The following is a 19,797-nucleotide window of genomic DNA, read 5'->3' on the forward strand; positions in this document are numbered from 1 at the left end:
CCAGCTTCTGAAATGGGCACCTGTTTCAACATCTGAAATAGCATTCATTTCAACAGTGCAAAGAATTACCTGTCTGGCAGAAAAATCTGTCTCATTTGCAAGGGAGGGCAGGTGTAGGTTGCAAATACGTGGATTATCTAACACAGAATGTAATTAAGTTCACAATGACATTTAAGACACACAATTTCACACAACACCCTTATTATTTTTGAGGTACAAATACAAGAAACAAGAAAACAAGAAACAATACGAATTTTAGCTGTATCAAAACCGCATGTTTTGGATGTCCAGCTGTTGTAAATTGCTATTTTTAGACGCAATTGTCTGTACAATGTATCTGCATGATCTTTATGGATGTATTGCATTGTTTATTTATCTTTTGTCTATTTTGGATGTGTTTTTCTATGTTTGCGTCTTTTCTGTCTAATCTTGGAGGTTGGGATATTTAAACATATGTTGAATGTACTTATATCATTTCATTATCATATTTAAACTAATCTGACTATATTTTAACATATTTTACATTAGTTTTGAGTATTACATTTCATTACATTTTTTTTTTTTACAGAAGATGTTGTTCAGTCTACAGTCTATTGTATTTTATGGCTCTCGCGTAATTGTACAGTAAAATCACAAAATACTACCACTCCCGCTGTTTTTTGCGCATTTATGCACATTACTAACGCAGAGTGACGCTTCGGAATCTTCACCTCTGACCTCTCAGCGCTGCGGAGAGAGTCGAGCCAATCATCGTGCTCGTTGTTGAGAGGTGCTCAAGTTTCTAGGAGGTCTTACCCTCTCGTCAACATGGTGAGTACAGTCATTCAAAAGAATATGTGACTAACTGTAAAGTAAAAAAATAATAACTGACTAATGCGAAATTGTACTTATTCTGCGTTTGTTTAATTGCCGGTTCTTTGACTCCGCGATGTTATAACAATGTCGCACTTCCTTGAACATCACAGGTTAGCATGTCGTGTTAGCGCTGAGCTAACATAGCGGCACACTCAGATCGTCATGGTTCGGACTATTTCCTGAAATCGATACTAAGCATAAAATAAAAGTAGAGACTACTAAGAGGCAGTTCGGTTTGCTTACATGTATTATAAGTAAGTATATTAAGCGGTATATACAAAATTAATCCTGAGACAGGTGAAAGGCGTATTTAGCTAGTTGAACAGTTAGCCAACTAGCTTTAGCTGACTCTCAGGTTAGCTGGACTGCTTCCACTAACCATTCTTCATTGCCAGGATGTAGACGGGGGTCAGCCTTTCAAAACGAGCAGCACTTTACAAGGGGGCAGTTGATTTCCAAGTTATCATGACTCTGATGCAAATGTGAGATACTTGGCCATGTGTTCACGTAAAATGAATTAGGACAAACGACAGTGATCTGCTGTTAGAGACACTGCTAACATTAACGTTATAACGAACGTTACGTTAGCATCTCTTAGGTGTTTTGGTTACGTTTACGTCAATGCATTTGTGCTATCGTCTGCATGGAAAATCTTATGAAGTAAAAATAGTTTGATCTTGATTAATTGAGCCCACAGCAATATTTAATCACATTATATAACATTTCTTGACTTGACTAAAAGATAATTAACTTCTGGTTAGTTTGGTCAGCTAGACTTAAATAATAAAAGTAATTGACGTTTTAACTTTGAACGGCTGGTATGTCTCATTTAGTTGGATACATGGAAGTCTATTGACAACAAAAGATATGGAAGAGCACTAAAAGTTAACCACCAGGAACACACACATGGGCAGATATGTAAGCAGAATCAGATTGTGGCAAATAGGGAAAAACACCCGAGCCTGAACAGGTGATTTGAGCATGCAAGATAAACTAAAACCTGGGACAGAGGTGTTTTTGAACCACCTAAATTAGACAAAGCGCAGTATTGCATTTTATTTTATGCTACAAAATCAAAATGCTTTGACACTATATAATCAAGATCACATTCATTTTGTTGGCAAAGTATCTTATCTTTGTTCAGGGTGGAAATCAGAGTAACTCATGGTATAATTTACGGTACATTTTCCATAATAAGAGTGATATCACAATATAGTTATTCCACTATAAACATCAGAGCCAAAGTAGCACATTTTTAAATTTGTTCATTTTTATTGGCAATCTGACAGAAAAATCACAGATAACAATAATTGGGAAATGCTGAAAATAAGCCCAGATAATTGGTCTATACCAAACCACAATATAGCGATTCTGCAATAAACATTGGAGGGGTAGACTGACATGGCTTCTTCAGGGCCAGTACCGTTTATTAGAAAACAAGGAGATCAATTCATTTGCGGTACAAATTAAACTTTTTGACAAAATTTCGAACAACCAGTAACATAATAACTTGAGTACAGTTTACTCAAGTACTGTTATAATTTTCAGGTACTCTACATGAGTACTTCGATTTCTGCTATTTTATACTTCCTCTCAACAACATTTATTTGGTATATTTAGTTGCGAGTAACTTTGCAGATCCAGATTATTCAGTGTTTAAAGGCTGTTAATTGTGATGTGTTACCAATCAGATAGTGTTGTGGGCAGGACGTTGTGGGAGGATGCTGTATCAGATCCAAAGTATCACATTATTAAATTGGTATATTGTCTGCAATCTGAAAGAAAAACAAAACAAAACACACATTTTCAATTATCAGAAAAATGCTGAATATTGGCCCTATAATCGGCGTACCACTAATCAGTATACTGCAAGACAATCATCTAATGATGCATCACGATATCTGTCCAACCAAAGACTACAAAATATCCCTGCAGAAACAAAGCGCTGGAGTTATGTATTTATTCACGGAATTGTGGTGTCAGTTTAACAGAATTTAACAACTGAGAGTAAACAAAGTGTTGAAAAAGTACATCAGGAGTATTGCTTAGCGCCACACACTGACTGCAGCTTGCTCATTTCATGTGTGTTGTCATTTAGTTGTTAAATAGTCACCAAATGGCAAAAGCCTAAACTGCCAGGAAGCACAACAGTTCTGGAGGTAAAAATGTTTAAAGGAAGAATACAACAATGCCTCACTTAATTCACAAGTCTCAGCAAGTCATATTTTCAGGGGAACCTATTGAGAGAACCTGCATGTTTGAATGAAAATACTGATTTTTGATGTAATTTTATATATAACTTGTCCCACCCCTTGTATTTAAGCTATAAGTAATGTTCATAGTAATTTCCAAGTTAGTGGCTGTATAGCATCATGGCCGTATTAGGTTTGTGTTTAGAGAGAACAACTTTTCAAACAAATATGTGAAAAAATATTTATGAATCAGGCTCATTGTCACTTCTGATCAGAACGTTGCCCCCAAAAATCTAGTGAGCCTGATATACGGTGGTCAAACTGTGGGATTAGAAAAATACAAATGGATTAAAAAAAAAAAACCATCATAATGATAATAATAATAATACCATGATAATATTATCATAGTGTTAATAAAAGATTATTATGGGCTGTGACTACATTCAGAATGACATCATATAGGCATAAAATATGTAAACTGCACGTTGTCTTAAATAGTTAATAAGTCATCACTTGCTTCTTTTACAGAGGAGAAGTTACTAAAAGCTGAATTTGTGCAGACTCTAACTTTGAAAAAGACATGACCCTGACCTCCTGATGTGAGTGTGTCCTCTTGCAGCTTGCTAGTAAAAGATGGCAAGCGACCTCGTTGAGACGAGGCTGCTGCACCAGCTGGAGGAACTTGAGCTCGGATTAAAGCCCACACATCGTTGGGTTTGCATGCACAACTCCGATTCTTCACTTATATATCCAGGCCTGTGCAATCTTAATGGTTGACTTGCAGATCAAGTTGTGGCCAGAATTTGTTTTCACTTCAGATCTTTTGTTGTCAGTGTAGTTCTATATAGGTGTACCGGACTAAAACGAACACAGACTTAAACAAGAGCCCTGCATTAAATCGTGTTTAAGGTTATATTCTGTTTTTTTTTTTTTGTTAAAACTGTTTTAGTGAGGTGTTGATTTCTTGTATTTCTGGTGATTTAGGAGGCTGTAGCTTGTGGTGCTTTTAAACTGCACTGCCTCATCTGAGAGGTGTTTCTTATTCCCCCCCCCCTCCACACAAACACACTTTTAATAAATATTGTGGAGTGATACTACCTGAAAATTGATATTCATTTACTCCTTTTAATCATATTTAACTGTAAGTGTGAAATCATTTAACCTTCTGTCCTCATCATTAGATGTAGCATTAATGAGAAACAGTTTGCACATGTTATGGTAAAACTTTTATTTTCTCCTCAGCTACAGTTAACTGTCATATTACAGCATGAAATTCTAATTTAACAACTTTAAAAAAAACTTAATGACATATTTGGAGACTCAATGATGGTGGCTTTATTGAATTAAGCACGCTACCTGTTAACTACGCATTACACCACCAGCTGCCGTGAGTTCACTAACTCTCTGTGGTGTTTCTTATTCATGACAGTCTTCATCGGAGGCAAATAATGGCCCGAGCCAAGCGCCACCTTATCCAGGTGTACCGCCCTCAGGGATACCTCCCCCATTTGTAAGTCAGTGACAGATATGTTTATCACAATTAGCTTTTCACCTCATGTTTCCAGTCATCACACAGGGCTGTACTGAGAGTAGTTAATATTAAAGGTCTTCATCATTGTTTAATCTAATCTAATCTAATGCATCTTCCTCTATCTCCCCGCCTAGATGGGACCACCAGGAATACCGCCTCATTTCCCTCCCATTGGAATGCCCCCTATGGGACAGCGACCGCCCAGCATGACTCCCATGCCTCCTGGTATTATTCCTCCAGGTATAATGCCACCAATGGGTGCACCACCAATGGGACAGGTGAGCATGGTAGGAAGCATTGCAACCTGTGTTTCTGCTTTTACTGTTACACCATTATTCATCATGTTCTTAATCTGAGCCAGACAAGGATTTACCACTTTACACATCCCAAAAAATGAAAAAGCTAGATGGTAGACATTATTACTTTATCAAAGAAAGACACATGGTGCTGGTTGTGGGTGGATCAATACACAAATATTGATAAATCCAGTCCCAAATGTATCTGTTTTGGGATCAGATTTAATATTACAAGATTGATATCTAAGCTCAGTTATTTAGGGTAACTGTGTATTTTACTATCAACAGGGACACAGTAGAAAGTAATTACACCACGACCAGAATCTAGTCTGAATAATATTCAGTTGACAGGAACTACTCCTTCTGCCTGTTATAGTCAAATGCAAACTATCTGTTTTTATAAGTGCATGAGACACCACTCTGATAGAGAGTGGTCAATAACAGCTGACCAAAGCAGAGGAGTGGAGTCTTTTCAGAACAGAGGGGACGCTGCATGTGATCTGTATGTGCGGTATTGCAGCGACACCACAAACTTTGTTAAGCATCTGAGATATACTCATATATACAGAATATAATTAAGTAATGCAGTGACAGTCTAAAGAAGGGGTGAGAAAGGTACTGATAGGGTGAGATGGACTTCATTCACAGTCGTGAGGAACTGGCATTATCCCGATTCAGAGAAACTGGGTGTAGCTATTGGCGATGTTTATTACTGTCACTGACCATGGGAAAGTGATACACGTCTGCCTAGATATCAGTTTTTGCGCTGATGGTTAAACAACAAGTGATAGTCGCTTTCTTAAAAATGTTGACTGTTGTTTTATTAAGCATTACAAGCATACAAATGTCAGTATTGTATTGGTATTGGCGATACTAGTGTAGTGGGGAAAAAACAAACAGCTGCTCCTTTTTCCATTGTCACTTTGGTTGATTTTTTTCAAACTGTACTAATACAGTAAACCATTTTTATTTAAATCTTGTTCTGCCACTGACAAGGTGATTCTGCTGTTATTGTCAGTTAGCAAAGTTAAGATAGTTGAACAAAAAAAACTGTGTTCCATTACAACTTGGATTATCTTTAAATTCCATCCTCAATGGTTTTAGAAGTGTTAATAATGCTCAATGTTGTGAAAGCCTGAAGATATGTAGTATGACATTTTCTGGTAATGAATGGGCTTATGTATCAAAAGTGCAACTTAAAGTTGAAATTATTCATATATTAACATACTGTATATGCGTGAATGATCAGGTGAACGAACCACCAGATTTTGGCAAATGTTAAACGTCCATCACAGTTTAGAGATAGACTTATTTAGTTACTGTAGATGAGTGCACTCATGAATGTTCCTGTGTACTGAGGTAATGATGGGTGCATTCACTTTTGGTTTTACCTTGTAAAAATAAACCAATCTGGGAAAATTGTTATGTTTAAACCTGCTGGCCAGCTGACGGCTCACGTTCCTTAGTGTGTTGGATGTATTTTTTAAAATGTTGTCATTCTGAGATCTCAGAAATTACATTGAGTGCACATTATCATTGCTAAAAGTTGTTGATCAGAAATAAACACAATCAAATCACGTCTTAAGATTACTTTTAACACAATCATAAGAGAAGTAACTCTTGACTTCCCTTTTTGTTAAGCACTTCTGCACTGAGGCTGATGGGTTCGACATTGAAAAATATCTATTAAATGAACAATAATAATAATAAACTGCAAAGTGCTTCACAGAAAGGGAAAGGAAAGTAAAAACAAACAGCAGCTAAAAACAGCACACGAAGAGCAGTAGTTTTAAGTAAAGACGCTTAATGATACAGCAAAAGCTTTATAAACATTTAGGGATTAAATAAACTTGACTAAGCAATCAGGGAAATTATTTGATAGTCAATAAATTCCTTCCTTCATATTTAACTCCACCCTCAGTTGACTGAATACTGTTGAGGTAGTTTGTTTTAATTAAATGTGTGTTGTTGTTTTTTTTTTTTCTTTGTTTTTTTTTAAAGCAAAAAGGTGTCCACATTTAGTCAGCATATGTGGTCCTGTCATGCACATAAATAGGTGTGATATTGGGGGGTGTTTGATCAAGGAGCCAGCTACACAAGTCTGAAAAGGTGGTGAGGTGTTGTAGTTTGGTGTGTTGCTGCTTCACAGATGACAAGCTGTGGCTTCACACCATTAAATAAGCACAGCAGAATCAGTTTCAGTCTCACCTTCACCCCCAGTTGCCAGCCGCTCATCTCACACACACAGACCCAAATACACACCAGCACTCTGTCTCACACTGTGTCTTAAACTTCTGCCTGCACTAGGTGGTATGGAAATACCAGATGAATATTTCATGATGCTTCTTTTATTAGATGCCAGGCATGATGCCACCTATGATGCCAGGGATGATGATGCCCCCTCGCATGCCAGCTGCGGCTGTACAACCAACGGGACCGGTAACCCTCCTCACTACTTGCTCAGCCATCCTCTGCTTCACACATCTTTAAAAATACACTGCAATCTGTGAGATGCTAAATGATCATGTGCACAGGATCTGTTACTGTCGGATATGAAAAATTGTCATTTCTATTTTTAGACCAAATTTTTAACCACGTGTTTGAATGAGACAGCTGAAAAACACTGAAATACAGTTTGTAATTAAAATGAACACCTGCATCCAATATGTCCGTGATTGTCACTTTTTGTTTTCACTTTGGTTCAGCTGTAAAAGTAATGAATCACATGAACCCCTCACTGTTCATCTTCTGTTAATTTTTATTTTTTACTGAGTACTAAACAAGTTATGCAAATGAGCAATCTGAAAGATTTATTGTGACAACAAGCAGGCGGCTTTAGAGATCCACTTAATCACCGCAAGAATATTTTTGCATCTTAAGGGTAGGAGTTTTGCACTAATTAGCAAAGCTTTGTCAGTTACTGCTTATTGTGAATGATGAGTCTGTATTCCCAGCTGAATTCACCATTCAGTATTAGAGAGGCACTGTTATATGCTTCCAGATTTGTGCGTGTTTCTTCATGGGGAATAATCCACTAATAAAATTGTCTTTTTCCACAGCCTGGTGTTGACTCCACAGGTAAGAAGATCCTTAATTTGTCACTTCACTCACAAGCTATATTGTTTAATTTTTTTTAAAAATTATATGACAATATATTTCCTGACTCATTTCTGATTTTATCCTCACAGCTGCTGCACCTGGAACAGCTGTAAGTGTAATCTAATTATACAATTTTGATTTCACATCATTGACTGATGTTTTTCAATAACTGCAGTTTTTTTCAACCTTTCATGTGTTCCTCTGTCCCCTGTAGAGCACCACAAATGGATCTCCACAGGAAGACCAGCCAAAAAAGGTTTGTGCATGTTGAAATTGGAAAGATTATAACCCTAACCCATTTAAAATACGTAAAGCCAAAGTAAGTGGTGTCTTGCTGTTTCTTTTTATTGTCAACGCTAAAATAGTTGAAGTACCTCTTGTTTTCATCTGCCTCAGAAGTCCCTGTGGACAGAACACAAATCACTGGATGGGAAGACCTACTATTACAATACAGAGACAAAGCAGTCCACATGGGAGAAACCAGAGGACCTCAAATCTCCTGCAGAGGTACAAACATTAATCACTTACATCACACCTTTAACACCTACTTTTAAATTGCCCAAGAATAACCATTTGCTTACTGACTTCACTACGTCTTCACTAGAGCTGCAACAATGATAGATTAATTCATAAATTAATTGTTTCAGTCTTTTTTCAAGACAAAGTGTCAGAAGTTTGCTTCTTAACAACTTCTTGAATGTCAGGACATTCAGCTTCTCTTTGTCATGTATGGTGGAACAATAAGGTGGTTGTAGTTCAAACAGCACATTTTAGGTGAATTTGATCTTTTCAATACTTGAATGTATTCACTAGACATAATGAAAAATTTGGTGTGTCGCAATATACCAGTATTAACTCTAGTTGTGATATTTACAAAATGAAATGTTGATATTGTGTTAAAAATACATTGCCTGTTTGCAGTGAAGCACCAGGCCGTATAGTAAATAAAAAGGTGTTGACTGTCGTTTATGTCCATATTGAATAGGATCTTCTTGCATATACAAATCTCACTAAATAAATGCAATTAAATTCTTGGTTTGGGTCATTGTAACATCACTTTTCACTTTCCCTTCTATTTTCTCCCCCTTTAGCAAATGCTGGGTAAATGTCCATGGAAGGAGTACAAGTCAGACACAGGGAAGCCTTATTATTACAACTCTCAGACGAAGGAGTCCAGGTGGACCAAACCCAAAGAGCTGGAGGATCTTGAAGGTAAAGACCTGTAGTCTGATGATATCAGACCTGCTGTGAGAAATACTGTGATGGTCCGTACTGAGCCAGGCTGCTCTCCATGGCTGAGCCTTTAATGGCATGATGATTGACATGCCCGCTGAGGAGGTTTTGGGCAGCACTGGAGTACAAACGCAGGAAGCACAAATACAGGAACACATGATCGCTCCTGCTGCACATGTATCTCTGTGCTGTCCTCTTATCTGCAGTCTGCTTTGAAATGAAAACAAGTACCCTAACAGCTGTCTCCTTTTGTCTATTCCAGCTATGATCAAAGCAGAGGAAAATGGGTAAGAGCTTCCTGTTTACCTTTGGTTAGCCATCACTGCAGCACCATGTATTATAAACAACACATTCAGCGGTTATTAAAAGTGATTTCTTCCTCCATCAAAAAGCTTTCTATTTTATTATTAATACGGTTGTGGATTTCAGCCTCATTGTCCTGGTATTCTTCCCATCATGTGCTGTGATTTGTCATGCTCTGAATGCAGAACGGCAGAGGCAGTGGCTCCAGGCACCACAGCAGCTCCAGCAGTGCAAGCAGATATTACAGCCACTATGGCAACCGTAATGGAGGCGGAAACTGCAACAGCAGTCTCAGAGGAGCACCTGTCTCAGGCGGCCGTGCATCACACAGCTGAGGTCAAGACTGCAGATGCACCTGTGGTGTCCTCAGAGAGCTCCATCGCCACAGAGGCCGCAGCCAGGTAAACAATAATGTCAGCACAGAGACAGGTAATGTCTCCTCTACTCAGTTAAACACTGTATACATCAAGTCAGAGACATAGAATCACATTGACACTGGGTTCATGTACACAGGAACCTTTCAACTTGGATCAGGATGTCTGTTTTTGTCTTTCATTAATTTACGTGTTAAATGTTTGATGCAAACACAACTAGGTTAATCCGTCTTCTTCTGCCCACAGTGTTGAAGTCGTAAAGGAAGAACGACCAGAACTTCAGAAGAAAACTTACAAGTGGAACACGAAAGAAGAGGCCAAGCAGGCCTTCAAAGAGCTGCTGAAGGAGAAGGTGAGTCAGGCTGTCAAATGGGGTCAACATGTATGTGAACTAGAGGCCACATGCTACAGGTGAGTGCATGTACACATGACTTGATATGTAGCATGCTGGCCTGGACATACATTAGTTTCCATTAATTTGCTCTCATCTGTGCAGCAGCACCATAAAAACTTAATCTGTGAGATGTTTGGTCCGTCCCCAAGATTGAAGACTTAATATTGCTTATGCTATCACAGCCACTTAAACTGTACTGTTGCTGACTGCATCATCTGCCTTTGAATGAAACTAAAGTTACAACATGAGATATCTTTTTCACAAAATACTTGGAGTACAAATTGTTTGTCATGAGGTCAGTGGTGCTATGAGTTTGTGTGAGTGAGTAGAAACCACCAAGGTTAACGATTTAACAAGCTAGTGAGTGGGTTACACAGTTTATGCAATTGCATTATATAAAATTACCGCCTACTAAAAATGTTCTTCCTTGGCCTCTGCTATTTCTGAAAAAGAAAGCAAATGTGTAAACTTGAGAACAATTCCCAAGGTTGTCAGTAGTACAAGCGAGGGTGGGAGGGTCTTCTCATGAACATTTGAAAGGAGCATCTATCCAGAAAATTCATAATCAGTGCAATTTATCAGCAATTATGGGCTTGTTGTTTGATAATTACATCTATGTCTAGATAACAAATGTTTAGTTTTTAGTTTTTGTCTGTCTCTTCAATGTATTTTAGTTTGGTAATAATAATCCTGATACAGCCATGTTAGAGCTCTTGTTTAAGTAGTGCCTTACAACAAGTCTTCTATTTTAAGTATTAATAAGTGATTCGGCTTCCCTGATCAACATATGTCGACTTTGGAAACATAAGGTGGCCTCATATATTTCATCAAAATAACTCCACTAAGTGTTTTGGTGATTGAGTTGTTCACCCTTACACTTTGAAGGCTTGTTTGTCAGGGATGTACATTATGAATTATTAAATTTCATCATTGGTGTCAGACCAATTCAGAGGAAGACAACACGTGTTTCTTGCAATACATGTTGCAAGAGGAGGTAAAAAGTCTATAAGTTGTAACACTACAACCTGTGGAATATAAAATCATCCTTCTTTGCTCTTTACATTTGAACCTTTTTCAATTCCCAAAAATGTCAAATTAACAATAATCTTTTGATCATGAGAAGCAGTTAATCATCCCTTATTGGCCGACAAAGTCCACCTCATTTTAATTTTTTTTTAGGTTAATTAAACCTTGTCTATCAGCATATCCTTTGCATTTTGATCTGAATCTAATCCCTGTCCCTCCTCATGAACCCCTCTGACGTTTTAGCACGATTGTTAAGCTTCACCTCCTGTTGCTGTGGATGTGTTGTGTGTTCGGTCACAAAGGAGGCCTAGCGCCACCCACCTTGAATGGTGCTATATTTAGGCTCATTTTAATTTTGTGCACAAAGCTCTCCTCTGAGATTGCTTGCCATTTCCTGCAAGATCTTAATGGCTCTGTCTTTATGATTAGCTTTATTGGATCAAAGGCACAGGGCTGGCTGGGATTAAGACAGTGAGAGAAAGTGGCATGCCTCAGTGAGTTAGAATAACTGTGACAACTGACGAGACAGAGGCACACGGTGGAGTCAGTTCATAATGGATGGCGGAGTCACTCGCTGGAAGAGGCAAATGGCAGAAAGGGCGCTTATAGAAGTCCTCAGTGGCACTTCTTTGAATTATTGCCACTCCACACGTCTTAACCCGGAATCTATTAGTAATTAAGAAAATGTGCGAAGGCAAAGCAGCACAGCTCCCTTTTCTGCCTGTCTATCATGTAATAAAGGGCAATGAACAGTTTTCCTTCATCTGCTGTTTGAAAGTGTTTGAAACATGACATCTAAATTTAACTTCTCAGTTAAAGAGTATAGTCACTCACGACTTTGAATTTTATTCTCTGTATTTCAGGGTGTGTCCTCAAACTCCTCTTGGGAACAGGCTATGAAAATGATTATCAATGATCCTCGCTACAGGTACACTATTAATTTATTTTATTTGTTTTCTCTTTTAAAACCCACTCTAAACTCTTGATTTTGGTTAGATTAATTGTTTTATGACATTTATGTGCTTTTTTTTTCTTTTTAATGTGTTCATTCATTCTTGAAAGATGCTGCATATGTAAAGTTAGTAATGCTTTATAGTAACCATTAATAAGACATGGTAAATTAATAGTTATTCAGTCTTTAGTTAATATTTATATCCACTTTAAACAATTAAATGTTTTATAAATGATTTATTGAGCAATTATTTATTGTGAAGTTGCAACTGATTTCCACAGAACTGTGTTAGTGATTAATAAGAACGGTTTAGTTCATCTATAAACATTTTTTGGACGGCCATTATAAAGTTGCAACTGATGTTTTTCTAAACCTTTAAGACCACTCAGTAAATCTTTTATAACCCATTTCCTGGTCTGTTAACAGGGAAATTACTATCAACAAAAGTTAACTAGGAAGTTACCATTTATTATATCAAAATGTTACCATTAATTTAATATTATTATTATTATTATTATTATTTGCATTAGCAGTTGAGAACTGTCCAGATCTGACATGTAATTTTCACTTTTCTATGCCAACAAAGTGCCCTTCCCAAACTGAGTGAGAAGAAACAGGCATTCAATGCGTACAAAGTCCAAACAGAGAAAGAAGAAAAAGAGGAGGCCAGAATTAAATACAAGGAGTCCAAAGAGACCTTTCAGAGGTTCTTGGAGAACCACGAGAAGATGACATCTACCACCAGATACAAGTAAGAGCTGCACATTTTGTTGGTGTCTTTTTTTCCTGCATTGACTTGTGCTTCCATGAATTGTCAATATGATTATGCAGATGGGATCAGTAAAAGGTCATCTATGGCTTGTGCACGCCAGCATGCCGCTCTAGCACTGTTAGCTTCCACTTAAACTGCTTTGACCTGTTAGTTCTTGTCACATTGAATTGGGTTCACCTTAACTTAATGTTGCTAGGTCACAATCTAGTGAACAAGAGGACTTAAGGAATATTGTGGTATGTTGGTTCTGATGTTCATTTTGAATTTCTATCTGTGCTCCAATTTTTCCTCTCATCATGTTCAATTGTTTTCATGCACAAATGCAACAAAGATCTTTTTTACATGACTTGTACCTATATAGTTCAGTTTCTTTTGCTCGCATGTAGTCAAGAGTTCAGTGCTGGAAATGATGCAGACAACATTCAAATTGTTAAAGTTTTGATCCTTGGTCTTGCATGTGACATCCAGCTCACTAAGGTTTGGCATTTGGGTGAAAGTCATCATGACGGACAGATTGATGAGTGACCTTGACAGGGAGCCAGTTTCTGAGTTCAGCTGGCACTGGTGTTGTTGTGGTGACTAGTGCAGTAATCTGGGATGGCACACAACAGGCAGTCGGGCAGGATAATGGGGCTGTGTGATGGTGTTTCTGTGTATCTCTTTGAATTTAAAGCATTATTTCACTGTAGTCAACAACCTATTCTGACATTAAGTTTGGAGCAGCCCACTAAGTTGTTTTCTGTGTGCATGATGAAAGACAGCTCCTTTTTTAAGTTCCACTGTGCTGTTTCCTTGCTATTTACACAAGTTTTACATTAACTCTACACTACGGTGCATCTGATGAATTTAACTAAGCATTCTATCAATGCTTTAAAGGTACATTTGGCTGGTGAAATGCTGCCCTCATGTGGTTAATTGTGTGAACGTATATCCTAAATGAGTGTGTGTAATTTCTCCAGGAAAGCAGAACAGATGTTTTGTGAGCAAGAGGTGTGGAGCTGTGTACCAGAGAGAGACAGGCTGGAGATCTATGAAGATGTGTTGTTCTACCTGGCTAAGAAAGAGAAGGTAAGGTTTCGGTCTTTAGTGTTCAGTCTTCAAGTTTCATTCTGGCTCTGTTCACATCCTGGTTTTCCTTCTTTACCAATCGTTTTCAGGAGCAAGCCAAGCAGCTTAGGAAGAGGAACTGGGAGGCTCTGAAGAACATTTTGGACAACATGGCCAATGTCACATACCGCACCACCTGGTCTGAGGCTCAGCAGTACCTGCTAGACAATCCTACCTTTGCAGAGGACGAGGAGCTACAAAGTACAATAGCAGACTTTTTTTTTTGACACAGATTGTATAAATGGGTTAACTTGGTTCAGTGTTAATTGGTATAAAAGTATAAATTATTTGAGTTCTCCCTGCTGATAGTGTTATCTGCGCACAGATATGGACAAAGAGGACGCTCTCATCTGTTTTGAGGAGCATATCCGGGCGCTGGAGAAGGAGGAGGAGGAAGAGAAACAGAAGACTCTTCTCAGAGAGAGGAGACGCCAGCGCAAGAACAGAGAAGCCTTCCAGGTGAGACTGACTGGTTGGGATAATGCATATCTGAAAAAAATTACCAACTTACCACCAATTTACATTTCTCACAGTCACAAAAAGGGCTCACTCTGTTTGTAAAAACATTGTGTTCTGAATGTCTGGCTGTTCTGAATGTCAGTTTTCTAATTACATGTATTCCTCTCAGAAATTTCTGGATGAGCTCCACGACCACGGACAGCTCCACTCCATGTCTGCCTGGATGGAGATGTACCCGACACTGAGCTCAGACATCCGCTTTGCCAACATGCTGGGCCAGCCGGGTAAGGCAGCAGGCAAGCAGCAACACACGTGGCCTCACGCATCTGCAGCACGTGGATGTGACATGCAGAGACAGCAGCACATGACACAAAGCACACACAGCTCAGGATGTGAATACTGTATGAACCACGGGAGGGTATTGTTGCATAGGGATTTTATTTTTAATGGCACTCATTTTAGATTTGTCTATTTCTGTTTATTACATTTCCCAAAAACAATTTAAAACAATGTTTTAAACATAAAACAAACTTTTTTTCTTTTTTGACATCCTGTATTTTCTGCAGGTTCAACTCCCCTGGATCTCTTCAAATTCTATGTGGAAGACTTGAAGGCTCGTTACCACGATGAAAAGAGGATCATTAAAGATATTCTCAAGGTACGATTGTTGGTCCTCTTCTAGAATATGCTCTTAATATCTGTACAAGGGTCAAACTGTTTTTATACGACATGTTCATTTTCTGCCTCCTTTCTTGTGTGGTCAGGACAAAGGCTTCCTGGTGGAAGTTAACACCAGCTTTGAGGACTTTGGATCAGTCATCAGCTCAGACAAGAGAGCCACCACTCTGGATGCAGGAAACATAAAACTGGCCTTCAACAGTGTAAGACTCCAGATCTGCATTGCATTTTTCCTCAGCAGATTCCTATGTAGCTTCACGGGGCAAACACAGATGCTGCATAACAAGCATGCTTGTTCAGTCAAAATGTGCACACATGTTGAGTAGCGTAGCTTAAGGTTTCAATTGATGTACACCTGATTTTCGTCTCCCTAAGCCAGATTTATCCCTGTCTTTGTTTCTCAGGCTTTTTTTGTGTTCATATTTTCCTTCAGGGTTCAAACACAATATAGAAAAATATAGAAAAGTATGTTTTGGGATTTTGATCATTTCCAGTGTGAATTTCTAAAAACAAATTGATCAAACAAGCAGACATTTTATGGTGTTTGGAGCTTGGATGTTTATCACTGTGTGAGAGAGTGGTGGCCAGGGCAAACTTGATAGCCAGGCAGGAAGTATGGCATACAACGCTGAAGGCTAACTCCTCACAGCCGTACATCACAGCTGTAAAACAGCTCCAAAATTAAGTGCCTGATAGCTGTACCAGTCTTGACGTACGCAACCAACCAATCTAATTTGAAGTAAAATGCGGAAATATCTGAGAATTCCATACATACATGGCATCACAAATAACCACATGTTAAGCTGTCTGAACATGTCTGAGTTATGCAATGATGCCGTTATCAGAAATGTACACAGACACTCTGTTCTGTGCAATGAAACCATAACTTTATATTTTCATATTTGAGTGTTTATCAATTTGCGTCAGCTACAGTTTTCTGCTTTTATGTAGCAACATAAAAGCATACATAGTTGGAAGGCATCATTCATGTTAACAGCTGGATTAAAAAGCATTTATTTATATAAAAAAAAAACTTCCTGCTATGTTAACTCGAATGTCACATGTGTTCTGTAACATCCACCCACAGCTCTTGTAATGTGTCAGTAAAATTATGGGATTTTTAAATGGAAAATCTTTTGGTATCCTGTTCATTTATTAGATTAACCAATTTTGCAACCTTTTTTTTTCTGTTCAGCTACTGGAGAAGGCAGAAGCCAGAGAGAGAGAGCGAGAGAAGGAGGAGGCCAGGAAGATGAAGAGGAAAGAAGCGGCCTTTAAAAACATGCTGAAGCAAGCAACACCACCGCTGGAGCCAGAAAATACATGGGAGGGGGTATGTGGTTCAGCTATTTTCCATTTAGATTAAACTCCCCGCCATTCAGTTCTGATAACAGTGATAAACATTATTGTGGCTTTGCTCAAGTCATTGTACTTACTTTACATTTCAGGTCAGAGAGAGATTCTTAAAAGAATCAGCCTTTGAAGACGTGACTCTGGAGTCAGAGAGGAAAAGGATATTCAAAGATTTCATGCATGTCTTAGAGGTGAGTCTGTCATTCTCACTGGGAATGGGTTGAGAATGATTTATCTTGGTGACAAAGACGATGCTGATTTTTAACATGGCATGTATTTAACAGCATGAATGCCAGCATCACCACTCCAAGACAAAGAAGCACTCGAAGAAGTCCAAGAAGCATCACAGGAAGCGTTCCCGCTCCCGATCGGTTCGTAGCCCCTTTATTAATCTAGAACACGGCTGTAACTAACAACTGTTTTATTGTTGATTCATTTATTGGTTGTTTGGTCTGTAAAATGTCTGAAAATGCTAAAAAAAAAAAAAAAAAGTCAACTAATGTTTCCTAAAGCCCGAGAGTATATCATTTTTTGTCCACGACCCAAAGATAATTCGATTACTGCCATAGAGAAGAAACCAGAAATGTTTACATGTAAGAAACAGGGATCAGAATTGTGATGATTTTATTCCTCAAAAAATTACCCATCGATCAATGGGTAATTAAATCTACAAGAAATGCTCCACATCATGCCTCTTTAATCTCTCGGTTACTTACTTTGTCAACAGGGCTCGGAGTCTGAGGATGAGGAATACCACAAGAAGAAAAAGAGGTCACAGTCCAAGTCTCCCTCTGAACGCTCGTCTAGTGGAGAATCTGGTAGGTGGCTTTCAAAGCCGAGATGATCCATTTATTTATCATGTTTGGAAGAAGTGCAGCCATATTGACATTTACTGACATTTTCTGCCTGAAACCAGAGAGAAGCTATAAAAAGTCCAAGAAGCACAAGAAGAAGGGCAAGAAGAGACGTCACAAGTCTGTAAGTATACAGCCCATTAAATTATGTATAATATAAATGTGCAAGTTGTGTCTGTATGTGCACTGATGGTGATTGTGACCAACAGGCATCGCCAGACTCCGACAATGACAAGAAGGGAAGAGATCGCGATGGGAAGCGTGAAAAAGACCTAGAGAAGGACAAAGAGAACGATAAGTCTCGGGGGAAATCACGCTCGGACTCTAAACAGAAGTCTCCTAAAAGGAAAGCGCCAAAGGAGGAGGTTGGTTTTGTTTATTACTGTTGTGTACAAAGATTCTTTGGGTATGAAGGACAGTGCGAGTACACGTTGCCATGGTTAAGGAAACTGGGGGGGCCTGAGGGAGCTTCACACTTGGCTTACTTTGTGAGGAAGCTCAGGCAGTCTGGTAGATGAGCTGAAGACCTTGGAGACGCATCATCTTTATAATAAGCACAGATGAGAACTGGTCACACAAACGTGGATGCGCATCATAATCTTAAAATGAAGAGACCTACATCAGTATGACATTTTGATCATGTCGCACAGCTCTGTGCTAAAATCTCAAGACGTGACTGTCAAATCGGTCAGTTTTATTAGCCACTACCATTTCAAGGTCGACCTCTGAGGACTCATTATCATCTTCTTTCTTTTTCTGTGTTGTGTTCAGGGCGGCTGGGATACATCAGGCAGTGAGCTGAGTGAAGGAGAGCTGGAGAAAAGGAGAAGAACTTTACTGGAACAGCTGGATGCACCTTGATGACGGCACTTCTGTGGCCCTTAATTGTATTTGTACACTTCGACAAACATGCATTCCCCTCCGAGCTCATCTGACCGTACTGCAGTGTTCATACGGACTGTGTGAGAGAACACCATCATGGGAATGTGCTACACTGAGCTTATACACGTACTTGGTTACTAATTTGATATCAGGAAACTGATCAGCTGATCAATCTCTAAATGTCAGGATGTGTTTTTGTTGCTTTTGTTAGCTTTAACTATTTTTTTTTGTTAGTTGGCTGTAGCTGTACATGTTTTCCATCGCCAATAATTTTTTATATTCAATTAAGCGTACCTGAAACGTCAAAATGACTCAAATGGAGTTCAAGTCTTTGTCATCATAACTGGAGCTATCCAGAGATAAAGAAAACATATTTTTGATTTGATCCCACCAAACTGCAGCTGTACTTGAAGAATAAATAAAAGAACGATTTTAATTGGAGCATTTGTTAAAAATTGAACTGTAGTGAAATGAAATAAAATGATGTTTCAATGGATTATGTCTGAATCTTTATGCAATTATGAAACCACTTGAAGAAACAAGTGTTTCATAACCTCCACCAAGGAGGTATGAATTTGTATGTGTGTTATTTGTTTGTTAGCAGGATTAGACAAAAACTGCTGTATTGATATCAATAAAACTTGGATGGAGGGTGAGTCTCAGCCCAGTATAGATCCCATTTACTTCAGGTGTTGATCCAGCTAACAAATATTCCCCCTCCAATATTGAGAGAGGGTTTTTTTTTTCTCCAACATTTATGTTTATTTCTAGAGGGATTAATGCATGGATCTCCATGAGTACCATCTGATGAAGATCTAAACAATCTGGATGTAATGGTTTTAAATATGTTTTGTGTGATATTGGATTAGGCTGTTAGGCCTTGGTGGAGATATACACTGAGAGCCATTGTAGTTAATATATAGAGGCTGCTTCTATGACAGCTAATTAGTAGGATATTTATCAGTTAATATTAATAAATGACCTGCGTTTCATCCACTTCAGTGGATGTGCGACGTGTAAAATATAAACCCATCTAAGGCTAAGTGAACGCAATAACTCCTCCCTTAATTAATGAAGTCCTGGTTTGGATGCTAATATAAAGCTTCTGCGATAATAATCAGTTCTGTATTAATGTTTGTCCAACACATTTATATCACTGATGGTATACTTGATGTAACCACTCATTTTAACACAATACAGTTAAACTGCAGCCTGAACACTCATCTATACTATGAAACTTTCCTGAAGGTGGAATTTATTGCACAGGTGTCACATTAGATAGCCTGTTTGCTTGACATACAGCTCTTTATGTAACTATTGAGCAAATGCTAAGTCTTACATCTCATGAAGGGTTGTTTTTTTATGGGGGGGGGGGGCGAGCATTCTCCACTTAAATCTCCCACTGGTTGTGTGGCTGTTTCAAAAAGAAGAGACAAG

The 19,797-nt window shown here is 38.5% G+C and overlaps 1 protein-coding gene across 6 annotated transcripts; it reads left to right on the plus strand.

Moving 5' to 3' along the window:
- Positions 1-716: 716 nt before the first annotated feature.
- On the plus strand, positions 717-18,856 carry prpf40a (PRP40 pre-mRNA processing factor 40 homolog A). Of its 6 annotated transcripts, none has more exons than XM_037110367.1 (27): positions 731-810; positions 4,477-4,557; positions 4,713-4,865; positions 7,230-7,313; positions 7,934-7,952; positions 8,063-8,082; positions 8,188-8,229; positions 8,370-8,480; positions 9,065-9,185; positions 9,469-9,493; positions 9,695-9,910; positions 10,130-10,235; positions 12,167-12,231; positions 12,842-13,006; positions 13,987-14,095; positions 14,185-14,335; positions 14,460-14,593; positions 14,763-14,889; positions 15,160-15,251; positions 15,358-15,474; positions 16,467-16,604; positions 16,720-16,815; positions 16,909-16,995; positions 17,352-17,442; positions 17,541-17,602; positions 17,688-17,843; positions 18,250-18,856. In XM_037110367.1, exons 1-27 carry the CDS (start codon positions 808-810, stop codon positions 18,337-18,339), a joined length of 2,661 nt encoding a protein of 886 aa, XP_036966262.1. In that variant the 5' UTR covers positions 731-807; the 3' UTR covers positions 18,340-18,856. The 6 variants fall into 6 exon arrangements, with proteins under 6 accessions (XP_036966268.1, XP_036966262.1, XP_036966266.1 ...); XM_037110371.1 differs by having other exon boundaries at positions 14,763-14,877; XM_037110370.1 differs by having other exon boundaries at positions 4,713-4,856.
- The last annotated feature ends 941 nt before the right edge of the window (positions 18,857-19,797 follow it).

Source organism: Acanthopagrus latus, chromosome 9 (assembly GCF_904848185.1).
Source record: "Acanthopagrus latus isolate v.2019 chromosome 9, fAcaLat1.1, whole genome shotgun sequence".
NCBI classification, from domain to species: Eukaryota; Metazoa; Chordata; class Actinopteri; order Spariformes; family Sparidae; genus Acanthopagrus; species Acanthopagrus latus.

Excerpts from the sequence above, each read along its gene's own strand:
- prpf40a (XM_037110367.1), top strand. Across the intron at positions 8,481-9,064 it reads ACCTCAAATCTCCTGCAGAG|CAAATGCTGGGTAAATGTCC; the intron begins GTACAAACATTA and ends CTCCCCCTTTAG. Across the intron at positions 9,186-9,468 it reads AGAGCTGGAGGATCTTGAAG|CTATGATCAAAGCAGAGGAA; the intron begins GTAAAGACCTGT and ends TGTCTATTCCAG.